At 43.1% G+C, this 20,446-nt stretch overlaps 1 protein-coding gene across 9 annotated transcripts in view; it reads right to left on the reverse strand.

Annotated features, from left to right (window-relative positions):
* stk33 (serine/threonine kinase 33) overlaps positions 1-20,446 on the reverse strand; it is a 243,418-nt gene that overhangs the window by 35,722 nt on the left and 187,250 nt on the right. For all 9 annotated transcript variants that reach the window (XM_038808129.1, XM_038808123.1, XM_038808125.1 and 6 more), the window contains 4 exons: positions 19,817-19,892; positions 6,950-7,062; positions 6,292-6,377; positions 2,840-3,079 (listed from right to left, as the gene is read on the reverse strand). In XM_038808129.1, coding sequence (XP_038664057.1) covers positions 2,840-3,079; positions 6,292-6,377; positions 6,950-7,062; positions 19,817-19,892 — 515 coding nt within the window. The remainder of the gene's footprint in view (positions 1-2,839; positions 3,080-6,291; positions 6,378-6,949; positions 7,063-19,816; positions 19,893-20,446) is intronic.

A 20,446-nucleotide genomic window follows, 5' to 3' on the forward strand; every position in this document is an offset into this window, starting at 1 on the left:
GCATGGTGCATTTCCTTTTTCTCAAGAAGAGACAGCAGTATCCTTTTTAATTGATAAAGGTGCACACTGACTGTAGGGAGCACTCATGGAAGCCTACCATGTATGTAAATGTAGGGCTCCCGAATCCTGCTTTGCTCCATCAATAAAAATGCAAATGATTCTTCCAGTGTAGAGAGTGTCAGAAAGTACCAAGATAAATCTGTGACCCGTGCAATCTGAGATGTTGCTAATATCACCTGTTGCTGTCTAGAAGGAGCACTGATTTGTGGCTGCAGCTATTGTTGCAGCAGATAACATAACTCAACAGACCTACTTGACTACCTTTGAGAGTATCCAGTGTTTGTGAGCAAAGAACAATAACCCAGACCAGCAAGCCTCTCTGTGTGCAGACAAGTCAAATTTCAAAAGTGGTAGAACAGCTAACATTATCTCAGAAGTCAAGCAGGAGCCAGAAATACTTGACCAGGTGTTGCATGATCCCTTTAAATAGCACTGGCAAGAAGGCTTTCATGCCAGTAATTGTGACATTGAGTTGTGAAGTCAGTGTTTGTTGAGTGAGGTATTGGGATAGTTCAGAATGGATGAGGTATTACGACGGGCTGTGGGTAGTCCCATTCTGAGGATGGAGGACAGACTCAGCCATGTTCAGCTGGTTATAGATTCAGGGCCTCAGGGGTCACTAGGAGCTCAATTCTGACGAGCAGCTCAAATGTGTACCCACATGACAGAGTTCCCTGAGGCTGAGATGGAGCAGTCCAGTTAGTTCATATGCATCTCAATGACTCAGGAATGTGAGCATTATCCATTGAGAGAGTGGACAACACTTGAAGTGGATGCAGGAGCAATGCATTAACATGTAGCAAGTCTTTGTTAAGCTCTGTAACTTTTGGAAGACTGTAAATATTCACACATGGGACCAGACTTTTGTGAAGGAACGGAAGCATGAGTTGGGAAAGTCTTGAATCTGCAGAATGTTTGTATTAAGGAGGTCCTTGCGCACCATATTTTCTTTCCAGGGACAGAGGTTGGGACAGAGTCGGGCCCACCTTCAGAAGCAAGGGCGAGGCACCAATGAGGGCAGGCGGATGACAAGGCCAGCAGGCTAGAAGGTCCAACTCCATTAAATGGAATATTGGCTCGGTTTTAATAATGAGGGACATCGACCTAATTATGAATGCTCGCTTGAGTTTAAAGAATGACTAATTCGCATAGATTTCAGCAAGCAATGTTTATACAACTGCGGGGGTTTGTGGGGGACTTTGTTTCATTGATATTTCCATTGCAGAACACAAGAATAGGAATAAGAGTAGACCAAATGGCCTGTTCAACCTGCTACATCATTCAATACAGTTTTGGGCTTCAACTCTATTTTGTGGTCTGCTCTCCACAATTCCCTGCATTACTTTGAAGTTTTTTCACCGTCTATGCATTTATTTACACAAGATCAAGAGGTCTGAAGTGGATAAATGCTTCTACCATTGATAATATGAATGGCTGTGATTAATTTCCCCTCCTAATTTCTCATAAAGTCGTCAATGTATTTCAATACGAATGCTGAAGCACCTTTATTGACAGAACAGATCTGGCTTCATCAAAATTGCTGCCGGGGGTGGGGGGTTTGGGGGAAGAGAGTTGGAGTGGGGGTAGATGCTTTGAACTGCTCAAACCTCCCCCCTCCCCCCCACAAAGGAGCCAGCAAGGAGTGCTAAGTGCAGGCTTACTGCTCACACCCTTTTCATACGCTGGAAACAGGATTGGGAATGGCAATCCCAGAAGCGTGTCCCACCACCACTTTTCAATAGCTTTGGACTTGATCCAACCCTTCTGGAAATTCAGGCCGTTTGTTTTTATTTGTTCATGGGACATGGGCATCGCAGGCTGTGCCAGCATTTATTGCCCATCCCTATTTGCCCTTGGTGGGGCAGTTAAGAGTCAACCGCGTTGTTGTGGATCTGGAGTCACATGTAGTCCAGACAGATGGCAGATTTCCTTCCCTTCAAGGCATTAGTGAATCAGATGGGTTTTTACGACAATCGACAATGGTTTCATGGTCATCATTAGACTTTTAATTCCAGATTTTTAAAAAAAATGTATTCAAATTTCATCATCTGCCATGGCAGGATTCAAAACTGGATTCCCAGAACATTATGCTGGGTCTCTGGTTTGCTGTGGGTATAGCCTCCATTATTTTCTTGCCTCTCATCCTCCATGCTCAGGGCTTGGCCTCCGCTGCTGAGGATGGCGATCCTCATTGCCACTAGGTCAATTAACTGAGACTCACACTCCCAATACCAGCTGCTGCCTTACTTGTGCTCAGCTGCATGCGCAATGATCTCTGGAATCCTAATTTTGCATCTCTACGAAGCAAAATAGGCCATGAATCCCTACACTGCCCAAACACACAGAGACCACTCAACACACCTCTTGGCATGTGTTTATTAGTGGCTGTGTGTCCCTCTCTGCCATGTTCTCTTTTATGCATCAAACTTGCATACCGTAAGTCCTACCAATATTCCAAACTGACCCTCAATAAACGGATAATGAGATCATTAACATTGATTGGCCTCACTTCCAAATCGGGCAGGTTTCTCAGGCCCATCTTTCCCTGTCCTGAAAAAAATTGTCACTGACAAAAAGAGCAAGTCACAATTTACGTGTTACTTTTAGCAACTATTGCCTTTTGCTCCTGTCCCCATCCAGACCTATAAATCCTGCCTCAAATCTCTACAACTCAATTTCACTAGCTAGTTATTCGGAGTAATGTAGGAATGTGGAGGGGTAATGTGAGCTCTTTCCTCAATGAATTTCATTTTTTATTTAATTTGTAATGACATTTTACCTGTTTAGCTGGAATGCAGGACTGGGTTCCTCCAGTGTCAGTACCTCTGGAACTATTTGAAGTACCATTACTGCTGGTAGAACTCCCTCCAGCTTCCTGGCTAGTTTGCATATTTTGAAAAATACTGCTCGGTAGAGAACTATTTGTACTTGATCCTTCTTCATCTCCGTCCAGGTCATCCCTCCACTGTTTCATCATTTCAAGCACATTTGGTGGCCTTTGTGTGGCTGTAGTGTCTCCCTGAAATTCAAGTACGACATTCAAAGATTTGATTAACATAGCAAGCTGAAATATTAAGTGTCAGTATCTTTTGTAGCTGAAGATCTATGTATAAGTACACTTTGCAAGTTTGAAAATTCAGCATTCTTTGCTGAGCTTCCGAGTTCACAAGGTACAATTGCATCTCACTGTTTGCAAACTTGGGGGACTAGTTGCAATTTTTTTCTGCATGAGATCAAATTTTCAAAGTATTTTGAAAGCCTTCAGTAGCTCTCTCATTGATGAATAAGCCAAATCCTCATTACATAAAAACCTTCAGGTCGAATATATATATTTTTAAATTTAAAGTACCCAATTTTTATTTCCCAATTAAGGGGCAATTTAGCATGGCCAATCCACCCACCCTGCACAACTCTGGATTGTGGGGGTGAGACCCACGTAGACACGGGTAGAGTGTGCAAACTCCACACGGATAGTGACTCGGGGCCAGGATCGAGCCAGGGTCCTCAGCGCCGTGAGGCAGCAGTGCTAACCACTGTGCCATTGTGCCGCCCCTAACAATGGAATATAAGTACCAGTTTTATTGGAGGCACACATTTGTGTTCTGAATATTTTGCAATATTTTTGTGACATTTTGAAGAAAATAGCTGTATTAGTATGTTAAACAAAAGGCCCATCGCAGAGATAGAACTTAATAATCTTTGATTGGGAAATGCTCTACTAACATTTGTAAGACATGGTTGTAATAATTTGAAAAGAAATACATGACATGACAGGGAAAAACATTCACATTTTGTCCAAAAAACCCCCCAAAAGTTGAGGCATCAATTTCTGGATGTGATCTCATGCAGCCAAACTGTCCCAGAAGTGCTCTGGCTATGAAATTGGCTTCCAAGTATGTGGAGTGATTATTTAAAATAGGTTTTTGGCAACATGAATATGCCATTAGCTTTATTTTTCCTTGCGAGGTCAGCCTTCAAAAAATATACAATCCTTCCCAACACTGGGACTGGATTTTATTGAAATTAAGATTTGTTTTTGGGTTCACAGTAACACCGGCAAGACAGGAATGACTGTCCATTACCAATTGTCTTCAGGCTGTTTAGTGAGAACACATGTTGGTTGACTCATAAATTATCAGATTCACTTAGAAATGCATGGACCAGTCAGGGATAGTCTGCATGGCTTCCCTGTAAGGGAAGGTCATGCCATACAAATTTGATGGAATTCTTTGAGGGAGGAAGTGACAAGGAGAATCGATGAGGGTAGTGCACTGAATGTTGTAGACATGGATTTTAGTAAGACTTTTGACAAGGGCCCACATGGCAGACCGGTCAAAAAAGAATAAAAGCTCATAGGATACAGGGTAATGTGGGAAATTGTATCCAAAGTTGACTTAGTAACAGGAAACAAAGGGTAATGGTCAATGGCTGCACGTGCGAATGGAAAGCAGTTTCAAATGGTGTTCCGCAGGGTTCGGTGTTAGGACCTCTGCTGTTTGTTTTATATATTAATGATTTGGACTTGAACTTGGAGGACAGTTGGCAAATTTTGAACTATATAGGAGGTACAGTAAATAGCACAGAAATTAGAAGAATGCAAAGGAATATAAACTAAATATATGGGCAGAAGTATAGAAGATACAGTTTCATGCAAGGAAGCATGTAATATTAAACTTTGGATATTAAAAATTGGTAATTTGGTCCAAATGAAGAGATAACGACAAAATGCAGCATTCAGGTACGTCAGTCATTAAAAGTAGCATTCAGGTACAAAAAATAGTAATTAGGTGAAATTGCCTGCCTTAGGAGGTCTTAGGCACAGAATCAACAAAGATGCTTCAAAAGAAGATAGGCATTTATTTAGGAAGTAAAGATTTTCAGAAAGGGCAGGAAACGGAGATTGAGAGAATCTGTCACTGCTGGAAAGTAGAGTGCAGCAGTCATTCCTGGTTAATTGACTCATTCATGCTCTTATGTTCCCAAGAGAAAAGCAAATTAGGTGGAGTTTCTATTTGAGCTTAGACTTAAAAGAAAAAAAATCCAAGCACACCATGCAAACCCACCAAATATATGAGAATGCTCAGCATTTTAAATAGGTATACATCAAGCAACAGGTGTATAAACTTCAATTTGCTTGTAATCAGATGTATTCTTACACTAAAACATTCTAAACATTCTCCAACCCACTGAAACAAAGTTTAAAAAACATTCCAGCATTACAACTTATTCCACACAATGGTATATGTTAGCAGCTACAATGTGAGAAACTAAATGAATTTCCACAGGCATGTTGCTTCATCAGCTAACTTCATGTGATACAAACAGTTTTTTGAAATACTGTATTATTATAGGTCAGGCACTGGTAACCATTATATAGGATGCATGGGCAACTTGCAGCCTGCCTGCTTCTAAACCATCATTTGCCTGATGTGTCTGTTACCCTGCAGACCATAAGACATAGGAGCAGAATTAGGCCACTTGGTCCATCAACTCTGCTCCGCCATTCAATGATGGTTGATATTTTTCTCATCCACATTCTCCTGCATTCTCCCCATAACCCCTGATCCCCTTATTAGTCAAAAACCTATCTATCTACCCAGTCGAATCAATGTATTTCTGAGTCCTTCTGGCTACTTAATATGTACCTAAACCCCTCTCTCTCCTAGCTAGCCATGCTCTTCCGTGTTAAATACAGAGGCGCGTTTGCTCTTGCAGCAAAATTCTCAGGCACACAATTGGGGAGCAGAATGATCCCAAATTTCATTGCATTCTGAAGTTGGTCTCCTCACATTCTGGGAGTACACAGTGCAGCAGAGAATGGGATAACTCTGCGACCGAATAAGCAGTGGTTTGTTTTAATGCTATAAAACTAAACATGTTGAACATGAATGCGATGAGAAGGAAAAAACTATTTGGGAGTTGCGTGGATTAGCCCCATTGTATATACTCCATATGTAATTATTTATTTATTTTTAAAATTTAGAGTACCCAATTATTTTTTTCCAATTAAGGGGCAATTTAGCGTGGCCAATCCACCTACCCTTCCCATCTTTGGGTTGTAGGGGTGAAACCCACGAGGAGGATGTGCAAACTCCACACGGACAGTGACCCGGAGCCGGGATTCGAACCGGGTCCTCAGCGCCGTAGGCAGCAGTGCTAACCACTGTGCCACATGCTACCCTTCCATATGTAATTATGTAGTTTCTGAAATTAAATTATCTACAGCTTTACCGTGACCCATGGGTTGTCAAGAAGCTCATTGGCTGTTATTCGATGGGCAGGATCCACTTTTAAAAGACGTGACAGCACATCCTTGGCTGCAAAGGGAACAGAGAAGAAAAGCTCAGTAAATCACACTTTTATTCGCTTTGTAACATTGTGCCATGGTTCACATATCGATACAACAGCCTATATCTTTTGAGCGAGTCAGGCAGTTATGAATTTCTGACAAGATTTTGCAACTGATCATGAATTATAAAATATTGGTGAGCTCAGAACAATTGGGTTGTTCTTAAAACACAAGATAAATCTTTGAAAGTACGACAATACAAATTACATTACAAATTTTAAAATATACAGCGCCAGCTCCAACTTTGGGCAAAATAATGATAAACTGAACATTTCACCCCTATAGTTTTTCTTCCCCACTAAGTGTCCAATATCCACATGAGCAAAGTAAGAAGTCTCACAACACTAGGTTAAAGTCCAACAGGTTTATTTGAAATCACAAGCTTTCGGAGTGCTGCTGCAGCGCCGTAGTGAGACGTCTTACTGTGCCCACCCCAGTCCAGTGCTGGCAACTCCACAACATGAGCATATTCATACCTAACAGCTAATTTTGATCCAAATGCAAATTAGGATAGTTAAAAACTGATCTACTTTTACTTACCACCATCGCTAATTTCCTGCAAAACTGAATCATCAAAGTGCAGTTCCCCTTTGTTTACCAACTCAGCAAGTTTTTCTTCTGAGTTGGCCACAAACGGTGGATCTCCAGAAAGCCTGCATAGAAAGAATAGGATGATATTTTTGATTTGATTTTCAATTCATACTATTTCTAAACTTCTCTTTGGATGACTTTGCAGCTTGAGAAACTTAGTTCCTTTAGTTATATTTGGGCAGCAACAGCTGCTGATTTCAACAAAATGTTGGTGAACAAAGTGTTACTTAGCGAGTTGCACAACCTTTTCAATTCTTCTGTTCTCTCAATTTGCTTACAATTAATTTTAGTGAAATGAAGTGTTGTGATATGACTGATTCACCTCCCTCTCTCTCTCAACTGGAATGACTAACATATGGAATTACATATGGAAAAACATGGCAATACAGCCTTAGATTTTAGCATTTGTTAATTTATGCTACTTGCCAATAATAAAACCAGTAAACAAAATGCAACAGCACTGTCTGGGGTAACAGTAAGTTATACCGAGCAAAATGTTGCATTGTCTATTCTCAGTCTTTGAGATTAGTTGACTTCATCCAACTGCAGTAACAGGGTTTAAGTACCAGAGTTATGGAGAAATTAAGAGAGCCAAGGTTCTTGCTCCATGGTAATCCCTATTAATTGTATGACAGTGATCATCCAATTTCAATATGAACTGGATTTGATGCAACTTTGCAGTTGCCGAACCTGTATTTATGCTCACAAATGAATAATGCAAGTGGGCCAAAAAACAGAAGGCCACCATCACTTCTACAGCCACACGCAGGAGGAAGAAAAGCAGCAGATTAAGATGAGGTGAGAAAACTGGGGAAAAGAAGTTGCAGACCTCAGTTAACAAATAAAATTATCAAGTGGAAACTGAATCTTCCGAAAAGACAATGTAGATGGTAGATTGATAAGTCTTCTATTTTCATGCACTTCCTATTGTCATTGAATGATAGGAGGCCATTTGATGTATCAAGTCCATACTAGATCTCTGTACAGCAATTTAATCAGTCCCATTCCCATGGGCTATCCTCACAGCTCTAGAAGTTTATTTCCCCACAAGCACCTATCCAACTTTGTTTTCAAATCACTGATCATCTCAGCTTCACCACGTTTATAGGAGACAATTCCAGGTCATTACCATTCACTTCATGAAGAACACTTTCCTCACATTGCCTGGATCTCTTCACAAAAACTTTAACCTGCATCCCTAAACCTGTCCCATCAGGTAATGGGAATATCTTTGTGTTTACGTTATCTAAGCCTGTCAGAATCTGGCACTGTCTCTCTTTTCAGGTACCATGTCCTAAGAGGTCATTAGCATCCAAAGACCTCCATGTTAATCTTGCTCTGAAGGTGTGGATCGTCTCCATTGGTGGTACATTCATCCAGTTTGTGAGGCTCTTCAAAAAGATTATTCTGTGTATACCTCAATCTCTTTTGCTATTGATCTTTCCCATCAGCATCAGACTTTCTAAATTACGATTTCTTGTTATGTACCCAAGAAATTCTAACTGTCTGTCCCTTCTTGATCTTGGTTAGCAGAGTTCTTCTGGTCTCAGGTTTTACTTGTCCAAAATATCTTTGTTATTCGCCTCTAAACTACAAATTCCACAGCCATGGCACAGCTGGCACCACAGGGGTATGGGGGATGGTGCCTGCTCCCAGTGGCCATCAAGCTGACAGTCGTCCTCAATGTTTATGCCATAGGCTCCTTCCAGGCTCCGAATGGGATTCTCACAGACATCAGTGCACAGGTGCATCTGCACCATCACTAAAGGCCCTATATTCCCAGGCAGCTCAATACATCCAATACAATGAGGACCGAGCCCACCAGCATACCTGGGCAGCGCGGCGATAGGTGGGTGCATGTCCTTTGAGCACCTGCCGATGACAGACCGCTTTACAGCAACCAAAAGGGGTTCCACTCGATAAACGTGCAGCTCTTATGTGGCCATCAGCTGCGCATCATGCACATCTCCTCTGATACCCGGGCAGTGTGAGGACACCTTCATCCTGGTACACAACAATTCCTAACGTGTTCAAGACGCCCCCCCCCCCCCCCCCACCCCCCCCCCCCCCCCCCCCCCCGCAAACTGGGGGTTTGGCTCCTGGGCGACGGGGTTACTCACAACGTCCGATTTACCACCACCCTCCCCCTCTTAGGCTAGCCCAGACCAGCCCACCCCTCACACCCATCTGACAGAGCACCCCGGCAGGTTGCAACAGTGGTAACAGGTGTTTAATGTCTGGGTCTGTGTCAGATCAGCCAGTGACTGCACCATCTCCCTCTGGGAGTGGGCCACCTCCCTCTGTGTCTGCACCACGCTTACCAGTACCTGGGCAATGCTGCTGACGTTCCCAGCCATAGCCTACTGTGACTGGGCCACATTCAAAAGCACCGCTCCAATGTCCAGATGGCTCTGGTATATGATTGCCTGTGAGGCGGCAACCTTGCCCTGGGCCTTGGCCAGTGCCTGCACAGAAGGCCCCAGGCCTTGGACATGTTGATCCATAACCAAAACCATCGCACCCAATGCTTCCACTGTGGGTGCCACCTGTGCAGTGTTGGTCTGGGTGGCACTCATTGTTGGCACCAGCCCCTGGTGCTGCACGCAGTTGGCCTCCTCCAACAACTGACAATGCTCACCGACAGCCTCTCATGCAGTCCCTGGCTCTGCGACTGCATCTCCACGATTGATGGGAACGTCTGTTCCAGAAGCCCAAAACCCGTTTGCACAGTAGCTAGTTCCTGCATTTGGCCCGCCTTCGACCGTCCGCCCTCTTGGGTCTTCCTAACTCCACCTACAATACCGGATCATCTGTGTGGTGCGCCTTTTCACCAACTGTGGTGTGGTCTCTGGGATGCTGGAGGGTATTGGAGAAGCTGTGACTTGAGCTCCGGGTTCTCGGGCAAAGGGCTGCCAACCGAGCTGTTCTTGTCGCTGCTCAGCTCAGGGCGGTGGATCCGGCTGTGGCACTGGCTAGGGGCAAGGGTAGCCAAATGGACCTGTCCCATCACGGGCAGCTCCTGCAAGACACACAAGACGCATTATTAGACCGCGGGTACTGTTGGGGGTGAACAGGTTGGTGAGGGGTGGTGAGATGGGGGTGGTGTAGGATGAGGCTGAGGAGGGGGTGAGGGTGGTCTGGGTAAGGGTTGATACACGTCACAGGGAACTGCAGATCAGCAGGGTCTCACTTCCTCGCTCCCGGTCGAACGCCACCTCGGCGACCTCCCTTTCCTCCGGGCCAGTGACCAAGTCCAGGGCCCTCTGCTCTGCCACAGTGAGGCACCGGGTCCGCCGGTACGGCGGTTCCCCCTCCTGTCTTCTCCCGCTCCCAGCGGTTGTGCACGGCCTTCTCCTGGGGAGGGGGGGACAAACAGAAACTGACAGCGTTAGACAGTCCAACAAGTCCAACGCATGCAGCCCGGGGGGTGGGTAGTTGGTGGACACCCAGCCATGCCAGCCGGTATGGGAGGTGGCATGTTGTGGAGAGTGGTGCTTCGCCCGTCCTCTGGTTTGGGGTGGGGGGGTGTTACTGGTGTATGGGATGGGGATTGGTGCAGGAAGCACAGTGTTGCCTACTCATCCTGGCCACCCTGAGGCTGTGCAGTTTTTTGCAGCTCTGCTGGTCGATCCGGATGATGTTGCCCACCGCGTTTACCTTCTCTGCCACCTGTGAGCAAGGCGCGGTGAATGACAACGGCTGGCAGCCTCCTTCACGGGCCTGGGTACAGGGTCAGCCTCCTCTCCTCCACTGCGTCCAGGAGGTCTCCAGCTCAGCGTCGGTGAAGCGTGTAGTTGCTCTCCTCACTGCCATCTTGTTCGCGTGGATGGTGTGTATGGGGAGTGAAGTTTGTATATGCAGCTTGTCAGCCTCCTGAATGTCAATTGCAAAACCGGCTAATACTGCACCGTTTCTCATTGCAAACGATTGTGTTCCATGTGGCGCCGGTGCTTTTAAAATTCATTTACGGGATGTGGTGTCACTGGTTAGGCCAGCATTTAGTGCCCATCCCTCGACGCCCTTCAGAAGATGGTGGTGAATGTTAGACATTTAGCTGCTGTAGTGTAAAGAGTCAAAGGTTCTGCTACTTTTCCACAAAACACCTTTAATTCATTCAACAGACTTTGCACAAAACATTTATCATCACATCACCTGACACAAGGGACACCTGAAATCCCTTTACATATCAGTGTCAATATTGGATGCTTAACATAAATGAGACAACTAATTGGAATGTCTCTTAACCCATTACTTAACAGTCTCCACACACGCAATTTGTTTTGGAAGAAAAAAAAGTCACAGAAACAGGCACCCTTTTTTAATAATGTCCAAAAGTTTCTGTGAACTAGCTCCTCTTTTTGTAAAACAGTCTCACAATTGATAGCTACTGTCAACCCATTTAATTTTTGCTATCTCCCCCTCTGTCCAACATCTGCTTCAAACTTGCGCTGTCTATCCTTACCCTATTTTCATTGACACATTTTGTAGAGTGCACATTTTCCCACAGGGATTTATTGTCAATGTGACATTCAATAGGTATATTTCCCAAATCCACTTATCCCAAAATTCCTGTCAATATCTGAGATATATAAAAAGCCATATCCACCGCCTCTACAAGGCTTAAAGTCTCAGCAGCCAAAGTGCTTTTGACCACTCTCCTTATTTTCTTTGTTTACCACACAAGAGGGCAACATTTACCATTGTTCCCCAACAGGAAAATTATAAAACCTCCTGCACTTGAAACTCCATCACATAAATTTGCATAGGACGCATCACTATAAACTACGAGTTTCAAGTGCCTAAGGCCACCTAAAACTGGGAACCTCAAAACACACTGCTGCATTTTTAGTTTGAGCAACGCTTTATTTGCTCTTAGTATGTCTTCCACTTTGGGATCATTCATTTTTGTACTCAACTCTAAGACATCAATAAGAAGTCTTACAACACCAGGTTAAAGTCCAACAGGTTTGTTTCAAACACGAGCTTTCGGAGCACTGCTCCTTCCTCAGGTGAATTAAGAGATATGCTAACCCGGGGCATCACCTTCCAGTCGGAAAACACTTCAGCAGTCAAGGGCATTCAGCCTCTGATCTCCGGGTAAGCGTCTCCGAGGCGGCCTTCAGGACACGCGACAACGCAGAATTGCCGAGCAGAAACTTATAGCCAAGTTCCGCACGCATGAGTGCGGCCTCAACCGGGATCTTGGATTCATGTCGCATTACATCCACCCCCCCACCATCTGGCCTGGACTTGAAAAATCCTACCAACTGTCCTGGCTTGAGACAATTCACACCTCTTTAACCTGGGTTTACCCCTACCTCTGGATCTGTAAAGATTTGATTACCCGCAAATGCTCGCATTCCAAGCATTGTCTGGCATCTTTTACTTTGTCTATATAAATGTTTCTGGAACATGCCTCTCCATTCACCTGAGGAAGGAGCTGTGCTCCGAAAGCTAGTGATTCGAAACAAACCTGTTGGACTTTAACCTGGTGTTGTAAGACTTCTTACTGTGCTCACCCCAGTCCAAAGCCAGCATCTCCACATCTAAGACATCAAAACTCACGTCTGGTCTAGTCTGTCTACCTAACCAATTCAGTTGCCCAATTAAACTTCGCAGTTGCTCTTTTTCCATCTTTGAAACCATTGCGTCTTTTTGTGAAACCTGGCCACGACTAATTGCTATTGGGCTGATGCTTTCCAAATAAGATTGATGACATAAAGTTGCTCCTAATTTAGTCTGTCCGATTTCTAGTCCAATATATTTAAATGCACTGGAAGCCAGACTTCCAACCCTGAATTCTTTCCTCAAATCAGAGATTACAATAGCTTCAAAATCATTAGTCCCACCCCACAAAAAATCTTCGACATGCATCATAAAGATGCCAGAAAGATTTCCTTTATAGTGCCAGTAAAACATTTCCGGATCTGCTTTCAACTGGCAACTGCCTAACTTTAACAAAACTGACCTTACCGAAAAGTACTGGACTCTCGATGCATCATTCAATCGATATTCAACTTCCAGAGTACCCCTTCTGTGTTAGCGGCCTCTTTCGGAGGATGGAGAAAAATGTCTCTTTGGAGCTGATGCCCCTGCAAAAAGGCAGCTTTTATTTCAATAGATTTGCATTCCCATGCCTTTGCGGCTAATAGAGCCAAGGAGATCTTTAAAATAACCTTTCTTGCCGTAGGTGAATCCACCTTTAAATTCTGCTCTTCTAAGTTTTCTTCAAATCCCCTTGCCACAAGCCTGGCCTTTGCCTTATAAGTTCCATCCGGGAGAACCTTTTCCGTACAAATCCATCTGTGGTATAGAGCTCTTTGTCCCCTATCCGGTACTTCCGTGTATACTCCAAATTCACTCCAACTAAGCAGTTCTTGCTGTTTGGCATCTTTGATAACTTTTTCATCTAATTTATTGGAAGCCATCAAAATCTCACATTCATGTGGGCTTCTACTCCTATTAGTATTCGTAGTTTTACTCATGTTCCTAGACCTTGATAAACTATGTCCCCTCTCCTGCCTGGTATCTCGTTCTGTACTGCTACTGCTTGATCTTTCCCTTCTGCTGTGGGATGTCCATTCAATAGTTCTCAACCTTTTCCTGCGGACCTCTTCACTATCCGATGTACTATCAGAACTGGCACTGCGTTTCTGTGCCCTCCATTTTTGAACTTTGTTTTCCCAATCCATTGTCGTGACTCCCTCCCCTAAATGCTGTACATTCAACCAATGTTTATACTTTCCCGTGGCCTTCCCTGCTCTACTAATAATAGTTGCATCCTTCCATTGACTAAACCCTTCAGGCAAGTATGCAACTTTTGTACCAACTTTTGGCATTCGCCCTTTCGGAAAAATGGCCTGTTCTAATTTATCAGAAGTGTTGTGTGTTCCTCTACAGAAACTCTGTCTATATCAGTGAACTGGTCCTCATAGTTCTGTAACATGTGCATACCAGATGGCTCTGGTTCCTTGTCATGTCTGTCTGCTCTGTCTAAATTTGAAAATTTGTAATCGGTACCTTATCCTTGATGAATGTACCCTAACAGTTTGATTACTATGTTGCAAAATAAATGTTTTGCCATCTAGGCCTATGATCTTCCATTCATTGGAATTGTCTCTCTTAAAGTATACCATGTCTCCTTGCTGAAAAACGGCATCTGATGGCCGTACATTATGTCTTAAAGCTCTGTGAATTCTTTCAGCGACTTCTGCTTCCAAAAAGGCTTTTCTACTTCTATGTAATGCATTTAAATGCTCAGCAAAAGCAGAGCTAATTGTAGTCCCTTCCCAAGCTGGAGGCTGGTCGTCCAAGATGGACGGAATTTTAGTAGGGTTTCTACCAAACACTAATTGATAGGGACTATAGCCCTCAACCGTCTGCAATGAATTCTTTGCATGTACCGCCCATGCTAAAGCTTGGAATTTAACTTGCAGTTTGGTCTATCCGCCAAAATTTTCCGGAGCATGTCATCTATTACCACGTGGTTTCTTTCACACACACCATTACAAAATGGGCTTTACGCAGCCGTATTCATAACTGTGATAGTCATATTTTCACACATATCCCTGAACTCATCATTAGCAAATTCTCCCCCATTGTCCATGAGGAATTTTGCCGGTGGGCCCATTCCTGTCCCTATCTATTTTTCCACGATTTGATCCAGAATTACGCTCTTTTCTTTACTTCGTACAATCGTTGATTGACTAAATCTGGTTGCTAAATCTACAAAATGCACAATAAATATATTATTGTCTTTATCCAGATCTTAAGGTTCATGGCCACAATGTCGTTAAAATCCTTGGCCAAAGGGAAGGTTACTATCGGTTGTGCTGGTGTCCTTCTGTACGTCCTACAAACTTCACAGCAATCACTAATCTGTTCTATCAGTTTAGTATCGTCTTCATCTCTTACCCCTGCCTATTTTAATAAATTTTTCAGCCTCTGAGGAGGCGGATGCGCAAATTGCCTATGCAGTTTTAATACAACAAGCTTTTTATCAGCTAAAGTCCCATTTTCAACTGCCATTAACGCATCCTTAACAACTCTACTTGAAATATTATTTGTCAGTAATGGAATACAATTGTGTCCTGACTGTGTAAACTGTAAGTCCATCGTCTTTCCAAAAACTGTTGCCTTATCCTGTTAAAGATACAGTTTCATATGTACTTTCTTCATCAACGGTCTACTCAGAAGCAAAGGTATCTCACTTGATATAACATCCGTGCTAATGAAATGATTCACCCCGGCAATATTGCAAGGGATCACCACTCTTTTCAACGACTTCAGAGTATATCATCCCCAAACCTGAAACTTGTGGAACTTTCAAATTCCTTAACCTTGTTATGATTTTCAGCATTCAAGGAGTCCAGGTAACATTTTAACCAGTCAATTCCACACACAGTAGAATGTGTGTCCAATACAGCACAATTGAAGGATTCTGCAACCAACACCCTCAATACCAGTGTAAAACTGCTTGTTAATAGAACAATGCCTTCTTTCTGGTCACTATCTTTTTCCTCTTGACTCTTCCGTGTCATGTGTCGCTTCAAACACTCTATTATAACGTATTGGGCAGTTGAAAGCATAATGGTATTGAGAGTCACATCGAAAACATTGATTTATCATACCCCGGGCATTTCTGGGGTTCATCCTCCTATTGTACGTTCTAACTGGGTTTCTGTCTTCATACTTTCCAGGTCCCGATCTCCCTTTATAGTCTTGGAACCTGTTTGTAGCCGTGCAATTTCGCCATCCTGTTAGTAGTGTGTCTTCCATATTCTGCTTTATTGCACGCTGACCTACTTGGGTCATCAGAGCCATCGGAATCGAATGTTTCCCCAGAAACTTTTTTGAAGCTTCTGTCATCTGATCGAATAAGGTATCCTTATCCGCAAACTGAACTCCTGTCAAAATCAGGAGCCTATCCATGTTGCTCACTCTACCACAGTCATGTAATTTAAAGGCCAACACAGACTGTGGAAATTCCAGGTTGTGTTTCTGCAGCCTTTTATATAGTCTGCCAAATTCCATTATATAGTCTTCCATGCAGAATTCCTCTATCTTCTGGAACCTATCAAAATCCGACCATGCTTCATACGCACTTAACAAGTCATCCTTTTTATAAATCTTATCCATGTAACGTAATAGAGACTCCAGACCTTCTTCTGAGTCTAACTCTTCCAATTCCAGCTCAGAAAACACTTTGCTTCGGATTTTACTGTCATAAGGCAGAGAAAGAGCCAATGCCATACCTTGTTTTCTCTTTCCCAAGGCAGTTACCTTAGTCCACATAACTACTGCACTTCTCCATTGATCGTACGATCCCCTTTTAGAAAATAAGGGGGGTAGTCATATCCAGCCATCTTTAACCTCGGTTCAGCCATATCTTTGTTTTTTTTTCTTCTCACTCACTCCTTGGTTTGGTCTGAAAAAGTTGTATCTTTCAACCCTTCACATTTGCACAGCAACTGTCCTCCGCTACCATTTATTATACGTTTAGCTGCTGTAGTATAAAGAGTCAAAGGTTCTTCTGCTTTTCCACAAAACACCTTTAATTCATTCAACAGACTTTGCACAAAACTTTTAACATCACATCACCTGACACAAGGGCCACCTGAAGCCCCTTTACATATCAGTGTCAATTATTGGCTGCTTAACATAAATGAGACAACTAATTGGAATATCTCTTAACCCATTACTTAACAGTGAGTTGCCTTCTTGAACCGCTCTAGTCCTGGAGGTGTAGTACAGCCACTATGCTGTTAGGAAGGGAGTGCCAGAATTTTGCCCCAGCAACAGTGAAGAATGGCGATATATTTCCAAGTCAGGGTGGTGAGTGATTTGGAGGGAAACCTCCAGATAGTAGGCTTCCCAGGTATCTGCTGCTCTTGTCCTTCTAGATGGTAGTGGTTGTGGGTTTGGAAGGTGCTGTCGAAGGAATCTTTGCATCTTGTAGATGGTGCACATGGCTGCCATTGTTCGTCGATGGTGGAGGGTTTGAATGTTTGTGGAAGGAGGAGCAATCAAGCGGGCTTTTTAGTCTTGGATGGTGTCAAGCTTCTTAAGTGCTTTTAGAGCTGCACTCATCCAGGCACGTGGAGGGTATTCCATTACACTCCTGACTTGTGCCTTGTAGATGGTGGACAGCCTTTGCGTTGTCAGGAGGTGACTGTAGACTGAGCATATGCCTAAGTGGCATTGAGTGATCCCAAAAGCTTTATTGTGTTTCAAATGTATTCAATAAGAAAAAGACATTTACTTGAAATGACAGATTGTATTAATTACACATGGTCATTGCAGTTTTTAATGTTTGAACTATAAACAAATTATTTTTCTCAATTGAAATCAACCCATTATAATTTTAGCCCTGTGGTTTTGAAAAATGTTGATTACTGTTATGATTCCAGTAGTTTCAATTAAACAGACAAATAAAAGCTATATTTTTTTTTTAAACACATAAATATATCAAACTGAAGGAGACAAAAAAGACCACACACACATTCAGGAACTAGTCCAAAGAAAATTCACTCAGCAATTATAATCCAATCCTTCCAGACGTTGGGACCATGCCACAGACACCGTGCTCTCGGGACAGTGTTGCTCCTACCCCCACCACTGCTGCACGATTCCAGTGAACGACGGACAAAATAATGAAGGGAGGAAGGAGGGGTGCTGAGTATTGGGGAGGATAGAATGATGAAAGAAAAGAAATTGGAATGTTTTGTGTCTAGTGAGTGTATGAAAGTTAAAAAGGGGCAAAACTGGAAAACTGAAAATCACAGCAGAAAATAAGAATTCAGAAAAGGGGAAAATGCACTAAAGACAAATTCTGTAAATATGGGGTGGGGGTGGGGGTGGGGGTGGGGGTGGGGTGGGGGGGGGGGGGAAATGACAAAACACGAGGTCGCCTTCCGCACAAACAGTGTATCAACAATCTTTCTTCCCAAGCATAATCCCACAATGGAAAAAGCAGCCCAAGGTCAGTCACAGCCTCAAACTTGGAATTAAGCAGAAATCATGTTGGACAACGGGAGCAACATATAGCAACATACAATATGGATGGTCAAGTCGTTCTAAGGGAAGAAGGAAAATCAGACTGAAGAAAATAAGGCAACAGAACTGGGTTATTAAAACGGGATAAAAGACAGCATAGCCATGCCCATTATGAAAATGTTGCAGATATAAGCAAAAAAAGACAGAACACTAAAAGAAAACAAAACTGGCGAAACAGCTATCAAAATAAAAGAGGCAGTAGAATAGGGTCATTACAAATGGAAGAAGAGAATTATGATCAATATTAAACATTTGTGTCCTGACATCTGTCTCTATAGATCATGATGTTTAAACAAAAAACCTCAATATCTTCAAACTACAAAGTTAACAATTGTGTAAATTTGTTATGTCATGTCAGTAACATAGAACATAGAACAGTACAGCACAGAACAGGCCCTTCGGCCCTCAATGTTGTGCCGAGCCATTATCACCCTACTCAACCCCACATATCCACCCTATACCCGTAACCCAATAACCCCCCCCCCCCCTTAACCTTACTTTTATTAGGACACTACGGGCATTTTAGCATGGCCAATCCACCTAACCCGCACATCTTTGGACTGTGGGAGGAAACCGGAGCACCCGGAGGAAACCCACGCACACAGGGGGAGGACGTGCAGACTCCACACAGACAGTGACCCAGCCGGGAATCGAACCTGGGACCCTGGAGCTGTGAAGCATTTATGCTAACCACCATGCTACCCTGCTCTCAAGGGAATCAAAAACACCTTATACAAATTTTGAGATCGTTCCTCAACACCACTAGCAATAATCAATTATTGATAAGCCTTTACAACTCAAGAAGTGCAAAAATGTACATCTTAACGTGCAAGGGTTCTTCCTGATGATTCTTTTATTTCCCATTTCCTAATTTTTTTGCCATTATCATTTTGATCCATGGGCATGTATCTTTAAGTCAAGCAGCAGAAAGAATGAGGACTTTAAAAAGTTGAAACATAGTATATGGTGCTAGCTTTCAAGCAGCCAAACTCAGACTTTGTGTCACCCGAGAGATGGGGTGGCACTCAGTTCGATTGGTTGGCTGGTGGCCAATGAATTGGACAAAAGGCCATATTCTTCCCGGTAATAGGTGATGATCGGATTCTGCCTGAGTGGGATGATTTCCAGAGACCCAAGTAAAGGAGAGTTGGTCCTGGATGCTCAAGAAAGAAGGAGCTGTGAGTGCCTGCTCTCCGCCTCTTCTCTCTCTCTCTCTCTCTCTCTCCAGAAATGCTGTGAGCTGCTTTAATTTTGAACCTACAAAGGAGCTCAATGAATGAATCTACAGTGAACACTTTGTAGTGAAATCCCAAATTTAAGGAAGGTGTGCCATAAAACAGTCATCTGAAACAAAGAATTTTACCCCTTTCATTATTATTTTTATACCCCTCTTCTCGCCTCTGTGTTTGTCTGTCTTGTGTGTGTGTGTGTGTGTGCATGTATAAATAGAGGGAGAGGGCAAGTTAAAGAGGGGGATTCGGATTCAGATAATAGATAACCAGTTGTATTTACTGCATTTTTCATTGTAGTTCTTGTTATAAATAAAAAGTAATTGTGTTTAAATAACAAACCAGGTGACTGTAATTATATCGCAGGCAAGGGGCAAAGGTTTCAGGTATTTTTCTAAGAATTATTGGTTAATTCAATTGTTCTGCAACTCTGGGTCAAGGGGGGCTGGAATTGACCGCGCCCTAGCCCAGGGTGTTGTAACATATGTACCATGGATGCATTTAAATGTATTTTCCTTCAAAGATTGCTTACAATGTATACATAATGACTCCTATGCTCCATGTGTCACACTGCTGAGTGTATTGATGGGCACTGAGAACTTCTGGAGCTGAAAAAAAAGACAAAGTAATATGATTAGTTATGTGAATAATCCAGCATTTAGGTTCGAAAATAGTAAATGGGGAGTATGTATAGTAATTTGACGAGGAATGTAACACAGGAACTGTAGAGTTCAGTGAAAATAATCCAAATTAGATTAAGAACAGAATAATAGCAACATCTTGGTGTTTTTTGGTAACTGGGATCATCAAGACCAGCAGTGGAGTGGTGGAGAGACTGTTCAACCTACTACTATTCCCAGTCACGATGCACCAATTCCATTTAAGTTTTTGCCAAAGGCTTTTGATCTTGCATTCATTAGGACATTTGCAAGAATACAATACAAGATAAATCAAATTTACACCATGAGAACATGAGTGCTGATTGGTTGGCAAGTGAACTCAGATTGGTAGAGGTGTTGCCATGGAGAATGCACCAGTTGGTGGAGACTGGCAGTGAATCTCCAAGCACTGCATGAAATTCAAACCAGACAGCTTGACTCTGATTGGTCCACCAGTGAATGTCTGTCACTTATTTAGTTTAGTTCAGACAGGGAGGTGTGTG

This window comes from Scyliorhinus canicula, chromosome 9, assembly GCF_902713615.1.
Source record: "Scyliorhinus canicula chromosome 9, sScyCan1.1, whole genome shotgun sequence".
Lineage (NCBI taxonomy): Eukaryota > Metazoa > Chordata > Chondrichthyes > Carcharhiniformes > Scyliorhinidae > Scyliorhinus > Scyliorhinus canicula.